Source organism: Paroedura picta, chromosome 3 (genome assembly GCF_049243985.1).
Source record: "Paroedura picta isolate Pp20150507F chromosome 3, Ppicta_v3.0, whole genome shotgun sequence".
Lineage (NCBI taxonomy): Eukaryota > Metazoa > Chordata > Lepidosauria > Squamata > Gekkonidae > Paroedura > Paroedura picta.
Window position 1 is genome coordinate 4,137,125 of NC_135371.1, and position 21,559 is coordinate 4,158,683.

Here is a 21,559-nt window from a genome sequence, read left to right on the forward strand (position 1 = left end):
TCTGGGGGCCTGCAAGAAAGGGCCACAAGAGCCAAGCACCGACATAATCCCTTCTCCCCACCCAGTCACTGGCAGGGGCTCCTGGGAATTGTAGTCCATGGACATCTGGAGGGCCACAGTTTGACTACCCCTGGCCTACATTCACAGAATCAGCATTTCTGTCAGACGGCTATCTAGCCTCTGCTTTAAAACTTCCAAAGAAGGAGAACCCTTCTCCTCCCAAGAAAGCCTGTTCCACTGAGGAACCAGTTGGGAAGTTCTTCTGGATATTTAGCTGAAAATACTACACCATTGGTTGGTGTAGTGGCTAAGAGTACAAACTTCTAATCTCGCAAGCTGGGTTCGGTTCTGCACTCCCCCACATGCAGCCAGCTGGGTGACCTTGGGCTCACCATGGCACTGATAAAGTTGTTCTGACTGAGGGAAGGTGAATGTAAGCTACTTTGAGACTCCTTCAAGTAGAGAAAAGCGGCATATAAGAACCAACTCTTCTTCTTTAGTCCAACCATCTGGGGCAGGGATCCCCAACCTTTTGGCACATGGGGGCCGCATTAACATGTCCACTGCCTAAAGAGGGCCACATGGAGACCCCAGCAAATAATGTTGCTGTTGTCTTTTTTGTAAGAACGGGACAGGATGAATAGCAGTCACACAAAAAGAAAATCCATACAATTAAACCCAACAAAACCCCACTAAAACCCAATTACTAGAGCATATAAGATCAGGTACCACATCCAGGGAGGGGGGATTGGTTGACGCACATGCCTCTGTTTTGGTCAGTGCTCCCCTCCTCCCCTTCCCCCCACCTGCTCCTTCCTGGGGGTTCACTACCTCCCTTGTACCCCAGCAGCATAGAGCAGGGATTCCCCAGCAGCCCCCCCCTCCCTGGATGCCCCTCTGCCAATTCCCCTCTGCAGCAAAAAGTAAAAGCCAGGGATCTTCTGTTTTTTTCTTTTCAACTCACTCAAATCCTCTCCTTCTTCATGCCCAGATGAAAAGGGGCCTCTTTCCACAGTCTGGGGTGACCTAAGAAGAGGGGGAGTTGATGGAAGAGAAGGACCTGGAATTACCCAGACAGCAAGGAAAGGCCCCCAGCTCACCAGGCAGGGAGTGGTGCTGAATTTTGGGGGGAAAGCTGCTCCAGATATCCTGGCTCAGGAAACAATGATTGCAAATGTGAATTGTCAGCATTTCCAGCAGGCTGCTGCAGTGATGAGGAGTGGGGCAGGGTCTGTCTCCTTTGCCTGTGTAATTCATTCTCTTACCCCACTCTCTTGCTGCTGTTTCAGAGGTGGGGACCATCCATGACCGTGGAAGAGAAATTCTCCGAGGCAGGAGGAGTTCCTTCAGAGGACTGACCCTCTCCCGTGGGAAGGGGCTTTGTGCCCTGGTGAACTTGTTGGGTAAGGTCAGGAAGAATAGGAAGTAATTCTGCACACGACGTAGATTGGACAAGCAGCTCTCATTGCTCACGGATATTGCGATGGTCACTCACTTTAAAGGGAGACTGGAGAGATCCAGGGAGGGTAGCTCTGTTCTTATCCACATGAATTGAAATATTCATCAAATAGGTAGCTCAAAAGAGAAAGGGCAAATCTAGATACAGCTATTAGCCAAAGCTGAATGAATGGAACTTCTGCATAATTACTTTGAAAGCCATACCTCTGCGATGTCACTGCCATACACATGCATTTTCTTCCCCATAAGCCAGACACTGCGGGGGGCGCGGGGGGGGGAAGCCAGCAGAAGAAAAGTATACCTGGACCTCAGATCTGTTCCCGCTGGGCTGCTGTCCTGTGTCTGAGCTCTGGAGTTCACAGGGCACATTTCAAATCTCTCAAAAGTCAGAAACACGTTGGCAGCATTTACAACCCCTGGAGCCTCATGGATGAGAGTTGCTTCTCCTCCACCTCTCCCACCGTTTACTTCAAATCATTATACATTTTGTTGAGTGTGCACAGGGCAGAGTTCCCCATCCTGGGAATAATGGTGCGAGAAATGTAATGCAGAAAGGGAAACAAAATAGGAAGTCAAGCGTAATGGCCTATTTTCCATTTTCCTCTCCTTTACAGGAAGTAGAGAGACACTGTTGCAGAGGTGAGCAAACGTCGGCTGCACATCCAGTCCAGGTGAGAGAGTTGAGCAGGACACAACCTGGGACTCCTCCTTTCCCATGTGATACAGGTGAACACCTCTTTTCCCCCATTCTGGCATGGTGCCCCCTCCCAGAATTCCCCCTTCCCGAGCAGGTGTCTCTGCCTGGCTTGATCTCGGACAAAGGAGTCTGCTTTTTCTTTCCGTCACCGGTTTCCTCTGCAGAGGGAGAGGGGAAAATATCAGAACAGCGGAAAGAAACCAAAGGTCTCAGAAGGAAATCCTACAGGATCCGAGCTCTGCCCCGTGGCTATTAACCAGTGGGGTTCCCCGCTTTGCAATTTAACATTTGTGTGGAGCTGCTTGGAGAGGAGATGCAATTGGATGTTGGGTGACCGAATCTGAAAATCATGCTGATCTACAACCATCCGTTTTTGGGACTCTGTTTTAGTAATGTGCCATCCCCAAGGAGGGATTGATGGCCTGGAGATAAAGGAAATGATTACAACCTTCTGATTGATCGCAGAGTTATTAGAAATTGACTGCAGTTCCGCATGTTCGTTTGATTGTTTTGACTCTGGGTTCTTATCAAGAGAACAGCATGTTCCTCTCTAGAACGTAGCTTCCCAGGCGGAGGAGGAGGGAGTGTTTTGAGCAGGGCCAAGCCGGTCTTATCTTGTGGGCCAAGGCTAGAAGGCATGAGTGAGCCATGACAATCTGTAACCCTTGGGGACTGGGACTGACGCCAGGCAAAGACCCAGATCTCCCTCAGCAGTTCCTGGAAGGGCGGCATAAGGGCGGTAGGAATTCCTGGGAGGCGGAGTGTGGAGATGTTGGCTCATCCTGCAAGGACTCATTTTTCCCAACCTCCAAAAAAACAGGGCATTTAACACAATGTCATTCTATTGTTAAGAGCCTCTTGTGGCGCAGGGTGGTAAGGCAGCAGAATGCAGTCTGAAGCTCTGTCCATGAGGCTGGGAGTTCAATCCCAGCAGCCGGCTTAAGGTCGACTCAGCCTTCCATCCTTCCGAGGTCGGTAAAATAAGTCCCCAGCTTGCTGCTGGGGTTTAAATGGTAATGACTGGGGAAAACACTGGCAAACCACCCCATATTGAGTCTGCCATGAAAACGCTGGAGGGCGTCACCCCAAGGGTCAGTCATGACCCGGTGCTTGCACAGGGGATACCTTTACCTTTACCTTTAATTCTATTGTTCTCTGCGTAGGCTTAGGAACTCCCCTGCATCTGTATTTCTTCTGCAGTGAAAATATTAAAAAGGCTTTCCTCAGTGTGATTAATTGGGGTTGGGTGTTTTTTTTTTTAATTTCATCAAGAAAATCATACGAAGTCATGAGGATCAGCACCTGAAATCCATGTTTTATTTTCATGGTTCAGTATCATGATGGATCTGGCATAATTTCTCAACAAATTCAAAGGGGAAAAATCCAGTGCAACAATACAAACAGGTCCAGAGCATATTGGTAGACTTCTGAGGGGGGGCAGGGGGGGATCAGGGGCCTTTCAGTTGCTGTTGATTACGTCTGGTCTCAGCCAAATGCCTGGCGGAAGAGCTCCTTTTTGCAGGCCCTGCGGAACTGTTTAAGCTCCATCGGGGCCCTGATCTCCTCCGGGAGCTCGTTCCACCAGGTAGGGGCCAGAACAGAGAATGCTCTGGCCCTCGTCGAGACCAGACGGACTTCTTTAGGGCCAAGGATCCTTAGCTGGTTGGCGGCAGTGGAGCACAGAGCTCTTTGGGGGGCATAGGCGGGGAGGTGGTCCCTCAGGTACACTGGGCCCTGACCGCGTATGGCCTTGAAGGTAATTACCAGAACCTTTAGTCTGATCAGGAATTCAACTGGCAACCATTGCAGCTGATGGAGAATAGGCCGGATATGGGACCTCCACGGTGTTGCTGTGAGGATCCTGGCCGCTGCATTTTGAACCTGCTGTAGTTTCTGGGTCAGGGCTAAGGGCAGGCCTGCGTAGAGCGAGTTACAGAAGTCCAGTCTAGAGGTGACCGTCGCATGGATCACTGTGGCTAGGTGTTCCTGGGCCAGGTAGGGCGCTAGTAGTTTGGCTTGGCGGAGGTGGTAGAATGCCAGCCGCGCTACCTTTGTGATCTGGGCTTCCATTGTAAGGGAAGTATCCAGAATCACGCCTAGGTTCCTGGCGGAGTGAGCCGTAGAGAGCTGTACATCCAGGGTAGGCAGGTGCGCTTCCTCACATGGGCCCTTCCTACCCAGCCACAGGACCTCCGTCTTTGAAGGATTGAGCTTCAGACGACTCTGCTTGAGCCATCTCGTCCCTGCTTCCAGGCAGCTGGCTAATGCTTCTGGGGGAGAGTCAGGGCGGCCATCCATCAGGAGGAAGAGCTGGGTGTCATCGGCATATTGATGGCAACCCAGCCCAAACTTCCGTACCAGTTGTGCGAGAGGGCGCATGAAGATGTTGAATAGGATAGGAGAGAGGACCGCTCCCTGCGGGACTTGAAGGAGCTCATCAGTTGAAACCATCTAAGCAAATATGGAAGCAAATTTTAGCGCTCAGAGCCTTGAATAAATCTTTGTTGGTCTTAAAGGTGCCAACTGGACTTATGTTTTGTTTTTCTAAAAGGCTTGTTTGTGTTGAACACTCTCTGTCGAAAACCATTCAGATCGGGCTGCGGGACACAACAAGGTTCATTGCACAGACTCATCCAGAGGGGATGCTTATAAATGGTACGGTTTGATATTCAGACCCACAACGTTTCTAGGTGGGGTGGTTAAGAGCCGCAGCTTCTAATCAGGCGAGCCAGGTTTGATTCCCCGCTCCCCCCCCCCCATGCAGCTCTTTTATTTATTGAAGTTTGTCGCTCTTGACAAAACTGGGTTGCTCGGAAACAAGAGGACAAAGTTTTGATTCCAGGGCCCCCTTTCTGACCCGGGAGGCTTCCTTCTGCGTGGAACCTTCCCCGGGTATGGCAGAGAATCCCACCCCCCAGCACTCCCAATAGGGGGGAGCAGGGAGGGGGACAGGCAACTGCAGGACCCTCCCCCCGACCTGCGTCCCTCCTCCCGACTCCCCCCAGCCCTTCCTCGCAGCTCAGACCTGCGGCTCAAGGGGGATGGGCCGGAGTCCCGGGCAGGGGGCTGCGGGGAGGGGGAGGAGGGCGGCCAGGGTCAGCCTCAGAGGGGCATCCAGTCGGGCCCTGGCCGAGGAGAGGAGCCCTTTCCTTTCCCTGCAGCCCCGAGAGGGTTAAGGGGACCGAGTCCGGGGCTAGAGAGGCGGGGGGAGGGGCTCCTTTCCTGGGAGGGGGAGGGGCGGGTGTAGAGATCCGGCTAGGTAAGCGCTGGCAAACCATGCTAGGTAAGCAGGTGCTGGCAAACCACGCCTCCATAAGCTGCACCTCTGCACCAAACTTCTTCCCATCACTTCACAGCTTTCCTAAATTCGCCACCTATGGCAGGGGTAGTCAAACTGCGGCCCTCCAGATGCCCATGGACTACAATTCCCAGGAGCCCCCTGCCAGCAGGGGGCTCCTGGGAATTGTAGTCCGTGGACATCTGGAGGGCCGCAGTTTGACTACCCCTGATCTATGGCATGGCAGCTAGCAATACCGATCACGTTAGAACACAAGGGCTTGCACGTTTTCTTGCAAGTTTTCCTTTGCTCTAACTTCCTTACATGGAGCTATAAATAACATGGAGCTCCCGGTTTCGGCCAGGCCGGGAGGCTGGCAAACCACCTCCTTTAATGGGCGAACCTGGGATTGCACTCCAAGTTAATTAGGTTTTGGCTTTTTGCTATATAAGGCGGTGGAATGTCCGCTGGGGGCTTCGCATGAATTGACCAATTGGGTGCCCACCGGCTCCTCAGGAATGTTCTTTGTCTACCTCTGTATAAATAAAGCCGCCCCCGTGTGGTCGAAAGGCTTTTCGCCCCGGCTGCCTGCTTCGCAAGCCCACACTTGCAAGTTTTCCTTTGTTCTAACTTCCCTGCACGGAGCTATAAATAAAAGGGGTGCCTTCTGATCTTGAGGCTTTTTTCACCAGACTCCTGCCTCATGTCATTTTTCATGCTGCCTCCTGACAGGCGGGGCGGGCTGCAGGGGAAGGAGGAGCAGCCGGAGCCCGAGAGGTCTACTCGCAAGTAATGCTGGGGGGGGGGGCTAATGGGGGTCGCAGTCTGGCGGGGGAGGGGGCGGGGTTGGATCCCGGTCCTTGCAGAGACGCTTCCGGGCCTCTGTGCAGCCGCTAATATCATGTTATTAACGGTATAATAATGCATCCAATAAAGTACAAGTAACTTATGCTGCCCATCCTCAGTGACCTTTAACTCCGTGGGTCTAAATCCCAGGTGAACTGCTTATTTAAATTATTTTTTTAAAAGTCCCATCCCTCCGTAGTAGGTTTAGCTCCCAGAGTACATGAGGGTTCTGAGAGAACTGGCTCGGTTCCGCCATCCCTGCAAGGTGGAGCTGTTCCGCTGGGCACGTGGTTGAGGCCGGTACGGAAGGAAGTTCAGCACACCGCCCTGAGCCACATGGGATGGCCGTATATAAACAATAAATGATATAATAATCATGGAACGTCTTATAGGCCTCCCCTACCAGCTTTGATCTCTCTCTTATATATTATATATTCCAGCTCTGCTGTTGAATCAACTGAATGGCGCTGCCAGTTTTCATTCGTTTCAAAGGCATTTTGCCATCTTCAGCAGAGGTCCCCAACCTCAGGCCTCCTGGCTCCATGCAGCCCCCGACCTCCTCCTATGCAGCTGTTGAGTTGAACATTGAGTTGAACATTGTGCAGCCGTTGAGTTGCCTTGGCTAACAGAAAACAGCCACAAAACCCACAGTGACTAGGGAGGCATGTGTAGCTACATGAAAGGATTCCACAGTAAAATATTGTTCCAAAATGGATTGCATTAAAGTTAACCTTTCTTCATTTGCCTTGGAATGTTTACTTTTGATCAAAATTTATTTAGGTATTTAAGTAGGGAAATACTTTTGTTACATGTTGGTTTAAGATTTGGCCCTCTTTGGTCATTGGGCCCACTAAATGCAGCGCTCAAAAAGCTGGGGACCCCTCGGGACCCCTGTTTTAAGGAGCTGCCCTGAGATGAATGGTTCATGAAGAGCAGGTTACAAATATACATAAGTTAATAAAATTAAAATGACATGGGTTAACAAAAGTAGATCAGATCCATCACCATGGCCTGAGCTCCAAAACTGATATATCCAGTAATTTGTTGAACAACAATAGCAAGATTATTATTATTATATTATATTACGAGGGGGGAATATGAGGGGGCAATCCTCCTTGTGAATTTGTATGATTTCTGCTTTCCAACAAAATAAAAACGAGGGTCTTGTAGATTGGGGCTTACTCTCTAGGCAGCACCAGAACAACCCCCCTCCATCTCTTAGGACTGCCAAACGTGGTTCCCAAATATGGATCCTGATGAATCCTCCCGATTTCTGCATTGGGTCACTTGAAAACTTCTCCCACAGGCTCATGTGGGTATTAAAGACACGGTGTGTGTGTGTGTGTGTGTGTGTGTGTGTGTGTGTGTGTGTGTGTGTGTTAAGAGAGAGCTCTGTGGGGCTCCTTGGAGCAGACCACAAATCACTCAATAGTTTCCTCTGAGATCTTTGGTTTTTCCTGCTTTTTTGATATTTCCCTCTCCCTCTTCATATCCAGGTGAGGAGGGGCCCCTTTCCACAGTCTGAGATGACTAAAGAAAAGAGGAAGGTGATGGAAGAGCAGTTCCCAGAAGGACGTGGAATTAGCAGGACAGCATGGAAAGGCCTCAGTCCCACCCAGGCAGGGGGTGGTGCTGAATCTTGGGAAGGAACCGCTCCAGAAATCCTGGCTCAGGAAACGATGACCAGAGATGTGAACAGCCGACGCTTCCGGCACTTCCGCTACCAGGAGGCCGAGGGGCCCCGAGAGGTTTGCAGCCGGCTCCACGGACTCTGCAACCGCTGGCTGGAGCCAGAGAGGCACACCAAGCAGCAGATCCTGGACCTGGTGATCCTGGAGCAGTTCCTGGCCCTCCAGCCCCAGGAGATGCAGGGCTGGGTGAGAGGATGCGGGCCGGAGAGCAGCTCCCAGGCGGTGGCCCTGTCCGAAGGCTTCCTCCTGAGCCAGGCGGAGGAGAAGAGGCAGGTGGACCAGGTGAGGGGGTTTCCTTCCAGGCAACGACCCTCTCCTGAGGCTTCCCTGCCAGATATTTCCACCTCTGGATTATTGCCACTAGGCTGGGAAGAAAGCAGAACCCCGATTCTTGCCACTGGGGTTGTTCTGCTGGTCAATGCAGGGCTGAGGAGTCCCAGAGTGGAGCAGGATCCATCTCCTCAGCCTGTTCCACTTCTTCTCTCACCCGTCTCTCTTGCTGCTCTTTCAGATGTGGGGACCATCCCTGGAGATGGAAGGGAATTTCTCTGAGGCAGGAGGAGCTCCTTCAGAGGACTGGCAGAGGACGCCGGCTCAGGAGGGTGCCCAAGAGGCCCTCTCCCCTGGTAAGGGTGACTGGTGTCCGGATGGGCTTTGGGCACATGGTGAAATTGAGCAAATAGTGGATGTTCAGGAAATAAAAGGAAATAATTTTGCAGGAGATATAAAGAAGACCCATGGCATTGCTAGCAGATGTCATGATGGCCAATCAGTATAAAAATGGGTTAGACAGATTCAGGGGGAGTAACTCCATTCTTATTCACATTCATGGAAATGTCATTTACATGTCTCATCCAGCAGGTATGTTGTCTGCTTTCTAGCTCCGGAGTCCACATGGCACCTTCAGACTGTCTTCTCTCCCTGACAGGCAGTGCAGAGATGCTGCTGAACCGTCATCCTTGCAGAGGGGAAGAAACAGCTGCTGCACTTGCAGTCCAGGTAGGAGAGAGGAGCATGGGACAGCCTGGGGGCTCAGAGCTCTGTGAGAGGGAGGCCATGAACCTCTCCCATTTCCCAAACAGGGCTCAAACTCCTGCACCCTCCCCAAACACCCCCTTCCAGAGTGCCATCTTTGCCTGACACGATCTCTGAGGAGCGAACCTCCCTTTTCTTTCAGTCTCCGGTTTCCTTTGGGGAGGTGATGGTGGATTTCTCGGAGGTGGAGTGGGCCCTACTGGATCCAGGCCAGAGAGCGCTGTACAGGGAAGTCATGCTGGAGAACTGGGGGAGCGTGGCCTTTCTCGGTAGGTATGCTTTGCTCCTTTTTCATGTAACATTAGAATCAATTACACAGAAATATGTTGTTTTGAGGCACACCCAGGTATACACAGCCCAGCTGGGCACCTTGCAAGCTTGCCGTGGCACCAAAAGCAGAATTCAGCATGGCTGGGTGGGGCAACCTAGGCCTCCTGTCTGACCCAGGGGTAAATGAGGCCTGTGTTGGGACCATCATGAATGGCAGGGGGTTGTCATTCCCTGAGGCCAAAGTGGGGACGAGGGGCCTCAGAACCCTTGAAAGGGGTTATTATTCAGCAATGGTATTATACAACAATTCCAGGGGTAGTCAAACTGCGGCCCTCCAGATGTCCATGGACTACAATTCCCATGAGCCCCTGCCAGCGAATGCTGGCAGGGGCTCATGGGAATTGTAGTCCATGGACATCTGGAGGGCCGCAGTTTGACTACCCCTGAATTAGATCTAAGAAGGTCTCAAAACAATAACTGTTGGAGAGGATGTGGTCAGCTGGGGATCTATATTCATTTGTGGTGGGATTGTCCAGTAGTTAAAGAATTCCTGGGGAAAACATTTAAAGAAATATAAGAAATAATAAAAGACAAGATAAAACCATCAGCTTCATTAGCTCTTCTTAATTTATTTTTGAATAATAACTTGTGTTGTAAACAAAATACTTTCGTTAATTTTATGATTGTAGCTGCCCGAATAATTATTGCTAACAATTGGAAAAATGCTGAACATTTGGTGATAGATAAGTGGTGGAATAAACTAAAGCAACTTATGATACTAGAAAAAATATGTTATATAAGAATAATTCAAGGAGTCTGTCACTGGAATGAATTTAATTTAGTTTGGAAAAATGTTATAGAATACATTTAAAAAACCCTTTAAATAGCAATGTTTGGGAGTTAATTGTGTGAAATGTTAGTTTGTGTATTTATTAATCATATTGTGTTTGTTTTGTGGTTGTTGATTGGCTTTTCGTTTTCTTTCTACACAGTACCTTTGATCTCACTGTTATTTTTTACTTTCCATGTTTATTAAAATAATATTTTTAAAAAAGAACCCCTGAAAGGGGCCAGATCCTAATTTCTCGGTTGTCAGATTTTCTAACCTGCCCCTCCCCCTCCCCCTGGACAGATCTGCTGTCATCCACTGGGACTGTGATTTGAAATGGATGCTTTCCCCTTAGGCTATCTGGGATTGTTTCCTTTGATCCTGACCATGTCTCCGTCCTTCTGGAATATATTTTTCCTCTTCCTTGAATTTCTTTCCTTCCCAATGGAAGAACAATCCCTTTCTCTGCAGAAGACGCCAGAAACGAGAGAGACCCAAGAGTGTCACATCAAATGCCTCACTCAACTGAGGAGCCCTCTCAGTGGTCAGAGTGTAAACCAGCCCTCCCTGATGCAGCAGACGTCTGAGTACATTTCAAGGGTCCATTATTGTACACAAAGAACAAACCACAACAAATGTTGTGAATCGAAATTCAGTTGCAGTTCAACCCTCCTTGGGGGGAACCTAATGGGATCTCTGTCTTTCTTCCAGAAGGGGATCGTCGTAATGAAGAGGATGAGGAAATTAATTATCTGTTAGCAGGTAAAGTCAGAAATGAGAACTTGAGGAGAAACTGTAGGAATCAAGGTAGACCCAGGAGGCAGAAAGGAAGCCACAGGGCTAAGACGAATCCAAATGTTCCATGTCAAGAGGTGGACTTGTGTGCAGAGAGCTTGAGGAGTGAAGCATACATTCCTAGACATGAAGGAATCCCCTCAGGAGAAAATCCAGGGATCTTCTCAGGTAGTGGAATGACAATCTCTGAGGGGACAAAGGCTAATGTAGATTCTCCTACCCAAAGGATAAAAAGTGCACATAAACGTTTTCGTTGCGAAATAAAATTCAGTTACAGTAGTGATCTTCTTCAGTGTCAAAGAACCAAAATTGGGGATAAACCTTTTGAATACTCGGACTGTGGAAAGAAATTCTGTCAGAGTGGCCATCTTCAACAGCATCAGAGAATCCACATGGGGGAGAAACTTTTTGAGTGCTTGGAGTGTGGAAAGAAATTCAGACAGGGTGGCTATCTTAAGCAGCATCAGAGAATCCACACGGGAGAGAAACCTTTTGAATGCTTAGAATGTGGAAAGAAATTCAGACGGAGTGGCCATCTTAAGGAGCATCAAATAATTCACACAGGGGAGAAACTTTTTGAGTGCTTGGAGTGCGGAAAGAAATTCAGTCAGAGTAGACTAATTCAGCTGCATCAGAGAATCCACACGGGAGAGAAACCTTTTGAATGCTTAGAATGTGGAAAGAAATTCAGTCAGGGTAGCCATCTTAAGCAGCATCAAAGAATTCACACAGGGGAGAAACCTTTTGAGTGCTTGGAGTGTGGAAAGAAATTCAGTCGGAGTGACACCCTTCAGCTACATCATAGAATCCACACGGGGGAGAAACCTTTTGAGTGTTTAGAGTGTGGAAAAAAATTCAGTCGGAGTGGCACCCTTCAGGAGCATCAAAGAATCCACATAGGGGAGAAACCTTTTGAATGCTTGGAGTGTGGAAAGAAATTCAGATGCAGGAGGGTTCTTCAGCTGCATCAAAGAATCCACACAGGGGAGAAACCTTTTGAATGCTTGGAGTGTGGAAAGAAATTCAGTCGGAGTAGCCTACTTCAGCTGCATCATAGAATCCACACAGGGGAGAAACCTTTCGAGTGCTTGGAGTGTGGAAAGAAATTCAGTCGGAGTGACACCCTTCAGAAGCATCAAAGAATCCACATTGGGGAGAAACCTTTTGAATGCTTGGAGTGTGAAAAGAAATTCAGATGCAGTAGGGATCTTCAGCTGCATCGAAGAACCCACACAGGGGAGTAACCTTTTGTATTCTCAGAAGGTGGAAAGAGCTTTATTCACAAATTCCACACTCAAGAACTTCAATGGATTTGTTATGGGAGAAACTAGACCAGGGTATCTCAATGTTTTTATTGTTGAGAAACATTCTCCAGGCTTTGAGAAACCCCAGATAAGTTGTAATCCAACCATGCTTCCCTGTCACACCCCCAGAACTCATATATTTACAGGGTGCATGTCATTGTAAATAAATGCTTGTGAACTAAAGTGTCATTTTTGTTTGTGCAGTGTGCTAAACAGCCAGCCTTGCCTGAGGAAAACAAGGAAACCTTCATGTCATCTGTTCTGAAGCCCCCCATGCAGAGCAGGAATTCTTCTCGGGGGAAATAATCTATGATTTGGAGAATACTTGTCACTTTGGGAGATTTCCAGTCGCCCCCAGGAGGTTGGCAATCCCAGCAAGACCTGGGATTACATTTTCTCAGGGTCAGAACTGGCTGCCAGGGCAAGAGGAAACCAGGGAAGAAAGGAATCTCTTTTGCAGGCTTTGCTCAGTCCTTGCATTGGATCCAGGTGTAGTAGCTCTCAGCTAGGGATGCCAGGCTCCAGGTGGGACCTGGGGATCCCCTGGAATTACAGCTCATCACCAGATTGCAAAGATCAGTTCTCCTGAAAAGGGCTGACCTTGTGCTCCATGGAGGTTCAGAGATGCCAGCCTCCAGGGGGGACCTGGGGATCCCCTGGAATTACAGCTCATCACCAGATTGCAAAGATCAGTTTCCTGGAGAAAAGGGCTGTATGGAGGGCAAACACCCTGGGACAGTACCCAATACTAAGGTCGCTAGACTCCCAGAGAGGCATCCGCACAGGGTCCTTTTCCAGCCCAGCCACTGATCCCATCTTCAATGCATTTACCTGGTTTCTGCAACTCAGGAGCAAACAGATCTAGATTCCCAGGGGTTGTCCCGCAGTGGGGAGCTGGAGCTGCTCCTATTCAGACAATGAGAAGTCCTTGCCTGACTCAAGGTCTCTATAAACGGCCATCTGCCGACTTGCATAGGATGACTCAAGTCATCTGTTGCCAGGATGGGCTCTTCCCCCACTTGCAGTGCAGAATAGAGGCTGCTTGATTCCCTTCCCCTTTGAAAGGAAGGGAAACACCCCCTCCCCACCCCCACAATTCCTAATGTTCTCTTTTCTTCATGATCCTGCATCCCAACAACCCTCCTACCCGGCTGCCTGCCTTTCCCTCCTCGCCTCTGAGATCCCACCACGAGCGGCTTCATCCCGCCCCTGCCTGGGTCCTTGCTATTCTATACTGGTCTGCAACCTATTGCTTGCCTGCTTTTCTTTCCTTTTTTTGGGGGGGGGCTGGACTGGTTGCTAATAATAATAATATTACTTTTAAATAGATAAATCACGAGATTCAGTCTGCAGATTTTGCAGGCATAACCCAGGTGTTCCTGAACGGGGAGCAACAGATAATCAAGGAGCGAGTGAAAGTGTGAGAAATAGAAAATGTTCAGCAGAGGAGGAAGCAAAGAGCCATTCTGGCCAGCAAGCCTCGGCTGGCAAGGATGGTGAGGGCGAAGGGCCCTCCCGCCTCCATCACTGGCCGTTTTGTGAGGGGGGGGGTCAGAACATATATGTTCATCTAACCCAAAGATTTTTAAAAATTACACAAAACAGTATTGATTCCCTCCCCCCACCCCCAGGTCACAAAAGCACCAAGGAGGGCCCATGAACCACCAGGGCTTCGCACAATCCTGGTTGAGAAACCCTGACCTAGACGGAGGGCCCAGAACCTCCTGCCCTGCCCCGCCCGTCTGTGCAAAGCATTGCATTGCTCCTGTGGCGGCCGGGAACCTCTGGCCGAAAAGCCGGACTTCACAGAGAGTCTGCCCGTCGACCTCTTTCTTTATTGCCACCCACGTGCTTGGCCTGGCCTCTGCTGCTTAGGGCCAGAAAGAACAGTGGAGAGGGGCCGCCGCTTTTCCTCCTCCTCCTCCTTGCTCAGTGAAGGACCAGGCCCTGGTTTTATTTATTCGTGTCGTCTCCCTCCTGGGCTGCCCCGGGAGCTGGGCCTTCATGGACAGGGAGGCATCCAGCAGACCCTGGTGCGGATCAAGGCATGGAGCGGAACAAGACGGGAGGTGGGGGCGGAGTCTGTAGGCAGCCCCCGAAACCCCCCTGCCTGCCCCTTCCCACGAGCGGCACGGGGCAAAAACGCCCTTCCAAATGCCATTTTGGGCTGTATCAACAGGGGCATCACATCAAATTCACCAGATGTCATAGTCCCATTGTATACGGCACTGGTCAGACCACACCTGGAGTACTGTGTGCAGTTCTGGAGGCCTCACTTCAAGAAGGACGTCGATAAAATTGAAAGGGTACAGAGGAGAGCGACGAAGATGATCTGGGGCCAAGGGACCAAGCCCTATGAAGAGAGGTTGAGGGACTTGGGAATGTTCAGCCTGGAGAAAAGGAGGTTGAGAGGGGACATGATAGCCCTCTTTAAGTATTTGAAAGGTTGTCACTTGGAGGAGGGCAGGATGCTGTTTCTGTTGGCTGCAGAGGAGAGGACACACAGTAATGGGTTTAAACTTCAAGTACAACGATATAGGCTAGATATCAGGAAAAAAATGTTCACAGTCAGAGTAGTTCAGCAGTGGAATAGGCTGCATAAGGAGGTGGTGAGCTCCCCCTCACTGGAAGTCTTCAAGCAATGGTTGGATACACACTTTTCTTGGATGCTTTAGGATGCTTAGGGCTGATCCTGCGTTGAGCAGGGGGTTGGACTAGATGGCCTCTATGGCCCTTCCAACTTTAGGATTCTATGATTCTACGGATCCAGGTGGAGATCCCCGATGGCGCCCCCAAACTCCCCGCCCATCCCACTCTCCCAGGGGCCCCCGCAGATATGGAATAGAGCAGGGGTAGTCCAACTGTGGCCCTCCAGATGTCCATGGACTACAATTCCCATGAGCCGCTGCCAGTGGAGGGCCGCAGTTTGACTGCCTCTGGGAGAGAGGGAGGGGCGGAGCGCGGGGCTCTTCGTGGGCCTCGGGGCAGAGCTCCAGTCCAGCCCCCTTTCTTCAGGCGCGGCTGGTGTGAGGCGGGGGGGGGAGGGGGGCCTGGGACCCCTTTCTGGGCAGCTCCGGGGCCGCCCGGCCGACGCCTTCCTTCCCGGTTGCTCTTCCCGCCGCCCTTCCTCCCCCGCCGGGGCTGCGAACAAGGCCGAAGGAGAGCTGCCCGGGCTCCGACTGCGACTCTCCCGCTCCCTCCCTCCCTCCCTCTCTCTCTCTTTCTCTCTCTCTCTCTGCCGGGGCTGCGGGGAAGGGGAAGGGGCTCCTCGCCTGGGCAGAGCCCCACCGGACGGACTGCAGCCACCTCAGGGGCTGCGGGGAGGGGGAGGCCACGCAAAGCCTCCTGGGCAGGGAGGGAGGGAGGGGGGCGGCCAAGGTCGGCCTCAGAGGGGCATCCAATCGGGCCCTGGGAGAGAAGAGGATCCCTTTCCTTTCCCTGCAGCCCCGAGGGGGTTAAGGCGACCGAGTCCGGAGCTAGAGAGGCCCGAGGGGGTTAAGGCGACCGATTCCGGGGCTAGAGAGGCCCGAGAGGGTTAAGGCGACCGAGTCCGGGGCTAGAGAGGCCCGACAGGGTTAAGGCGACCGAGGCCGGGGCTAGAGAGGCCCGAGAGGGTTAAGGCGACCGAGTCCGGGGCTAGAGAGACCCGAGAGGGTTAAGGCGACCGATTCCGGGGCTAGAGAGGCCCGAGAGGGTTAAGGCGACCGAGTCCGGGACTACAGAGGCAGGGGGGGGGGCTCCTTTCCTGGGAGGGGGAGGGGCGGGAGGGCTGCAGGGGAAGGAGGAGCGGCCGGAGCCCGGGAGGTCTACTCGCAAGTAAGCCTGGGGGGTCGCAGTCTGGCGGGGAGGGGGCGGGGTTGGATCCAGGTGGGGAGGGGCCTCTTTCCACAATCCGAGATGACCCACAACAAGAGGGAGGTGGAGGAAGAGCAAGACCCAGAAGGACGTGGAATCAGCCAGACAACAAGGAGAGGCCTCAGTCCCGCACAGACACCGGGTGGTGCTGAATCTTGGGAAGGAACCGCTCCAGAAATCCTGGCTCAGGAAACGATCACCAGAGAGGGGCACAGCCGACGCTTCCGGCAGTTCCGCTACCAGGAGGCCGAGGGGCCCCGAGAGGTTTGCAGCCGGCTCCACGGACTCTGCAACCGCTGGCTGGAGCCGGAGAGGCACACCAAGCAGCAGATCCTGGACCTGGTGATCCTGGAGCAGTTCCTGGCCCTCCTGCCCCAGGAGATGCAGGGCTGGGTGAGAGGATGCGGGCCGGAGAGCAGCTCCCAGGCGGTGGCCCTGGCCGAAGGCTTCCTCCTGAGCCAGGCGGAGGAGAGGAGGCAGGCCGAGCAGGTGAGGGGGTTTCCTTCCATGCAACGACCCTCTCCTGAGGCTTCCCTGCCAGATATTTCCACCTCTGGATTATTGCCACTAGGCTGGGAAGAAAGCAGAACCCCGATTCTTGCCACTGGGGTTGTTCTGCTGGTCAATGGAGGACTGAGGAGTCCCAGAGTGGAGCAGGACCCATCTCCTCAGCCTGTTCCACTTCTTCTCTCACCCGTCTCTCTTGCTGCTCTTTCAGATGTGGGGACCATCCCTGGAGATGGAAGGGAATTTCTCTGAGGCAGGAGGAGCTCCTTCAGAGGACTGGCAGAGGACGCCGGCTCAGGAGGGTGCCCAAGAGGCCCTCTCCCCTGGTAAGGGTGACTGGTGCCCGGATGGGGGTTGGGCACATTGTGAAATTGAGCACAGGGTGGAAGTTCAGGTCAGAGAATAACAGGAGATAATTCCGGAGGAGATACAAAGGAGACTTGTGGCACTCATTGCTAGCAGATGTCCTGATGGCCACTCAGTATAGAAATGGGTTAGACAGACTCAGGGAGGGCAACTCCATTCTTATTCACACTCATGAAAATGTCATTTATATCTCTCCTATATATATATATGACAACTTCCATCCCATTAAGGGACTCAAGGCAGATCCCAAAAGAAAACAAAAAAACAGACCGATTAGAACACAGCTAGAGCCTCTTGTGGCGCAGGGTGGTAAGGCAGCAGACATGCAGTCTGAAAGCTTTGCCCATGCGGCTTGGCTTTCAATCCCAGCAGCCGGCTCAAGGTTGACTCAGCCTTCCATCATTCCAAGGTCGGTAAAATGAGTACCCTGCTTGCTGTGGGGTAAACGGTAATGACTGGGGAAGGCACTGGCAAACCACCCCGTATTGAGTCTGCCAAGAAAATGCTGGAGGGCGTCACCCCAAGGGTTAGACATGACTCGGTGCTTGCACAGGGGATACTTTTACCTCTTACCTTTATCTGCCATGGTGAATAAATGGAAACTCCACATTCTGGAGCAGTGTACCTGTGAAGACCAGTAGCTGAACAACATCATTTCCACACATTCCCCTTAACTCCCAGGACCTTGGAAACAAGGGGGTGTTATTGAGGGGGGGAGCTAGTAGGAGAAAGGGAAACCCCTTTCTGTGCCTTCGATCGGATCCAGCTGGGATGCTGTCCTCCTTCTAGCTCTGGAGTGCACAGGGCAACTTCAGACTGTCTTCTCTCCCTTGCAGGCAGTGGAGAGATGCTGCTGAACTGTCGTCCTTGCAGAGGGGAAGAAACGGCTGCTGCACTTGCAGTCCAGGTAGGAGAGAGGAGCAGGGGGCAGCCTGGGGGCTCAGAGCTCTTGGCACAATCTCTGAGGAGGGAACCTGCCTTTTCTTTCAGTCTCCCGTTTCCTTTGAGGAGGTGGTGGTGGATTTCTCAGAGGCGGAGTGGGCCCTGCTGGATCCAGGCCAAAGAGCTCTGTACAGGGAAGTCATGCTGGAGAACTGGGGGAGCGTGGTCTTTCTCGGTAAGTATGCTTTGCTCCTTTTTCATAGGAGAATGAAACTAGTACACAGTGATATTTTGTTTTGAGGCCCACCAGGTATATCCAGCCCAGCTGGGCAGCTCAGGTATGCCATGACAGCAGAAGCAGGATTCCACATGCCTGGGTGGGGCGAACCAGGCCTCCTGTCTGGCCCAGCGGTAACTGAGGCCTGTGTTGGGACCATGATCCATGGCAGGGAGGATGCCATTCCCTGAGGCCAAAGTGAGGACGAGGGGGCCAGATTCTAAGTTCTCAGTAGCCATGCTTTCTAACTGCCCCGCCCCCTGAGGAGGAGGAGAGCCAGCTTGGCGTAGTGGTAAAATGTGCGGGTGTGATTTTTGTTCCCCACATGCAACCAGGTAGCTGACTTTGGACTTGCTACAGCACTGATAAAGCTGTTCTGACCGAGCAATAATACAGAAAAGTGGCATATAAGAACCCATTCTACTTCTTCTTCTTCTACTTCTTCGTCTTCTAGTACTGTGACTGTGAACAGAAATGTATGGTATCCACTTATACTGTCTGGGCTTCTGTCCTTTGGTCCTGACCATGTATGTATTTTTGCTTTTTCCTTGAATTTCTTTCCTTCCCAATCTAAGAACAATTTCTTTCTCTGCAGAAGAAGCCAGAAAATTCAGTCACAGTCAAAGAACCCACACAGGGGAGAAACTTTTTGAATGCTCAGATTGCGGAAACAAATTTAGTTGGAGGTACCATCTTCAGCAGCATCAAAGAATCCACACAGGGGAGAAGCCTTTTGAATGCTCGGATTGTGGAAAGAAATTCAGATGCAAGAGTGATGTTCAGCAGCATCAAAGACTCCATGCAGCAGAGAAATGTTTTGAATGCTTAGAGTGTGAAAAGAAATTCAGTCAGAGTAGCAGTCTTCACCGGCATCAAAGAATCCACACAGGGGAAATATCTGTTGAATGTTCAGAGTGTGGAAAGAAATTCATTCAGATTGGTCACCTTCAGCAGCATCAAAGAATTCATACAGGTGAGAAACCCTTTGAATGCTCAGAGTGTGGGAAGAAATTCAGTCATAATAGTAATCTTCGTGAGCATCAAAGAATCCACACAGGGGAGAAACCTTTTGAGTGCTTGGAGTGTGGAAAGAGATTCAGATTCCGTAGTCATGTTCAGCAGCATCAGAGAATTCACATAGGGGAGAAACCTTTTGAATGCTTAGAATGTGAAAAGAAATTCAGTAGAAGTGGCCATCTTAAGGAGCATCAAAGAACCCACACAGGGGACAAACCTTTTGAGTGCTTGGAGTGTGGAAAGAAATTCAGTCAGAGTAGCAAACTTCAGCTGCATCAGAGAATCCACACGGGAGAGAAACCTTTTGAATGCTTGGAATGTGGAAAGAAATTCAGTCAGAGTAGCCAACTTCAGCTGCATCAAAGAATCCACACAGGTGAGAAACCTTTTGCATGCTCAGAGTGTGGAAAAAAATTCAGTCGGAGTTGGCAACTTCAGCAGCATCAAAGAATCCACACAGGGGAAAAACCTTATGAGTGCTTGGAGTGTGGAAAGAAATTCAGATTCAGCAGTGATGTTCGGCAGCATCAGAGAATTCACATAGGTGAGAAACCTTTCGAATGCTTAGAATGTGAAAAGAAATTCAGTCGAAGTGGCCATCTTAAGGAGCATCAAAGAATCCACACAGGGGAGAAACCTTTTGAGTGCTTGGAGTGTGGAAAGAAATTCAGTCGGAGTAGCGTACTTCAGCTGCATCATAGAATCCACACGGGAGAGAAACCTTTTGAATGCTTAGAATGTGGAAAGAAATTCAGTCAGAAGGGCCCACTTCAGCTGCATCAAAGAATTCACACAGGGGAGAAACCTTTTGAGTGCTTGGAGTGTGGAAAGAAATTCAGTCAGAGTAGCATACTTCAGCTGCATCAAAGAATTCACACAGGTGAGAAACCTTTTGAGTGCTTGGAGTGTGGAAAGAAATTCAGTCAGAGTAGACTAATTCAGCTGCATCAGAGAATCCATACGGGAGAGAAACCTTTTGAATGCTTAGAATGTGGAAAGAAATTCATTCAGAGTGGCCATCTTAAGGAGCATCAAAGAATTCACACAGGGGAGAAACTTTTTGAGTGCTTGGAGTGTGGAAAGAAATTCAGTCGGAGTGGCCATCTTAAGCAGCATCAAATAATACACACAGGGGAGAAACTTTTTGAGTGCTTGGAGTGTGGAAAGAAATTCAGTCGGAGTGACCTACTTAAGCTGCATCATAGAATCCATACAACAGGGGAGAAACTTTTTGAGTGCTTGGAGTGTGGAAAGAAATTCAGTCGGAGTGACCTACTTCAGCTGCATCATAGAATCCACACGAAGGAGAAACCTTTTGAATGCTTGGAGTGTGAAAAGAAATTCAGTTGTAGTAGGGATCTTCAGCTGCATCATCGAATCCACACAGGAGAGAAACCTTTTGAATGCTTCAAATGTGGAAAGAAATTCAGTCAGGGTGGCCATCTTAAGCAGCATCAAAAAATTCACACAGGGGAGAAACCTTTTGTGTGCTTGGAGTGTGGAAAGAAATTCAGTCGGAGTGGCCCACTTCAGCTGCATCATAGAATCCACACGGGGGAGAAACCTTTTGAGTGCTTGGAGTGTGGAAAGAAATTCAGTCGGAGTGACAACCTTCAGCAGCATCAAAGAACCCACATAGGGGAGAAACCTTTTGAATGCTTGGAGTGTGAAAAGAAATTCAGATGCAGGAGGGATCTTCAGCTGCATCAAAGAATCCACACAGGGGAGAAACCTTTTGAATGCTTGCAGTGTGGAAAGAAATTCAGTCGCAGTGGCACCCTTCAGCAGCATCAAAGAATGCACACAGGGGAGAAACCTTTTGAATGCTTGGAGTGTGGAAAGAAATTCAGTCGGAGTGGCCGTCTTAAGCAGCATCAAAGAATTCACACAGGGGAGAAACCTTTTGAATGCTTGGAGTGTGGAAAGAAATTCAGATGCAGTACGGATCTTCAGCAGCATCAAAGAACCCACACAGGGGAGTAACCTTTTCTATTCTCAGAAGGTGGAAAGAGTATTCACAAATTCCACACTCAAGAACTTCAATGGATTTGTTATGGGAGAAACTAGACCAGGGTATCTCAATGTTTTTGTTGTTGAGAAACATTCTCCAGGCTTTGAGAAACCCCAGATATCTTGTAATCCAACCATGGTTCCCTGTCACACCCCCAGAACTCATATGTTTACAGGGTGCATGTCATCGTAAATAAATGCTTGTGAACTAGAGTGTCATTTTTGTTTGTGCAGTGTGCTAAACAGCCAACCTTGCCTGAGGAAAACAAGGAATCCATGTCAGCTGTTCTGAAGCCCCCCATGCACAGCAGGAATTCTTCTCAGGGGAAATGATCTGTGATTTGGAGAACACTTGTCACTTTGGGAGATTTCCAGTTGCCCCCAGGAGGTTGGCAAAACCTGGGATTACATTTTCTCAGGGTCAGAACTGGCTGCCAGGGCAA

General features: G+C 50.5%; 3 protein-coding genes across 5 annotated transcripts in view; all 3 read left to right on the top strand.

The window, feature by feature from the left end:
• LOC143834184 (uncharacterized) overlaps positions 1-12,385 on the top strand; it is a 41,691-nt gene extending 29,306 nt beyond the window's left edge. The window contains exons 8-9 of the mRNA XM_077330785.1: positions 1,821-1,843; positions 11,276-12,385. Coding sequence (XP_077186900.1) covers positions 1,821-1,843; positions 11,276-12,142 — 890 coding nt within the window. The 3' untranslated portion in view covers positions 12,143-12,385. The remainder of the gene's footprint in view (positions 1-1,820; positions 1,844-11,275) is intronic.
• On the top strand, positions 1,427-11,018 carry LOC143834100 (zinc finger protein 213-like). Of its 3 annotated transcripts, none has more exons than XM_077330693.1 (6): positions 1,434-2,129; positions 7,775-8,251; positions 8,481-8,595; positions 8,898-8,968; positions 9,147-9,277; positions 10,815-11,018. In XM_077330693.1, the coding sequence occupies exons 1-6, from the start codon at positions 2,004-2,006 to the stop codon at positions 10,828-10,830; spliced, it is 936 nt and encodes a 311-aa protein (XP_077186808.1). In that variant the 5' UTR covers positions 1,434-2,003; the 3' UTR covers positions 10,831-11,018. The 3 variants fall into 3 exon arrangements, 2 of the variants coding, with proteins under 2 accessions (XP_077186808.1, XP_077186807.1); XM_077330692.1 differs by having other exon boundaries at positions 9,147-9,273; positions 10,407-10,987; XR_013229727.1 differs by lacking the exon at positions 10,815-11,018 and having other exon boundaries at positions 1,427-2,129; positions 8,851-8,968; positions 9,147-9,245.
• A 3,675-nt stretch (positions 12,386-16,060) lies between the features above and the next one.
• Positions 16,061-21,329, top strand: LOC143833898 (uncharacterized). The gene is made up of 5 exons (XM_077330172.1): positions 16,061-16,546; positions 16,776-16,890; positions 17,767-17,837; positions 17,921-18,047; positions 18,685-21,329. Exons 1-5 carry the CDS (start codon positions 16,100-16,102, stop codon positions 21,087-21,089), a joined length of 3,165 nt encoding a protein of 1,054 aa, XP_077186287.1. The 5' UTR covers positions 16,061-16,099; the 3' UTR covers positions 21,090-21,329.
• Positions 21,330-21,559: the final 230 nt, after the last annotated feature.

Coding starts and splice junctions, on each gene's coding strand:
- LOC143834100 (XM_077330692.1), top strand. CDS start 2,004: ATGCAGAAAGGGAAACAAAATAGGAAGTCAAGCGTAATGGCCTATTTT. Junction 2,130..7,774: donor CGGCTGCACATCCAGTCCAG/GTGAGAGAGTTG, acceptor CTTCATATCCAG/GTGAGGAGGGGCCCCTTTCC. Junction 8,969..9,146: donor CTGCTGCACTTGCAGTCCAG/GTAGGAGAGAGG, acceptor CTTTTCTTTCAG/TCTCCGGTTTCCTTTGGGGA.
- LOC143833898 (XM_077330172.1), top strand. CDS start 16,100: ATGACCCACAACAAGAGGGAGGTGGAGGAAGAGCAAGACCCAGAAGGA. Junction 16,547..16,775: donor AGAGGAGGCAGGCCGAGCAG/GTGAGGGGGTTT, acceptor CTGCTCTTTCAG/ATGTGGGGACCATCCCTGGA. Junction 16,891..17,766: donor CCAAGAGGCCCTCTCCCCTG/GTAAGGGTGACT, acceptor TCTCCCTTGCAG/GCAGTGGAGAGATGCTGCTG.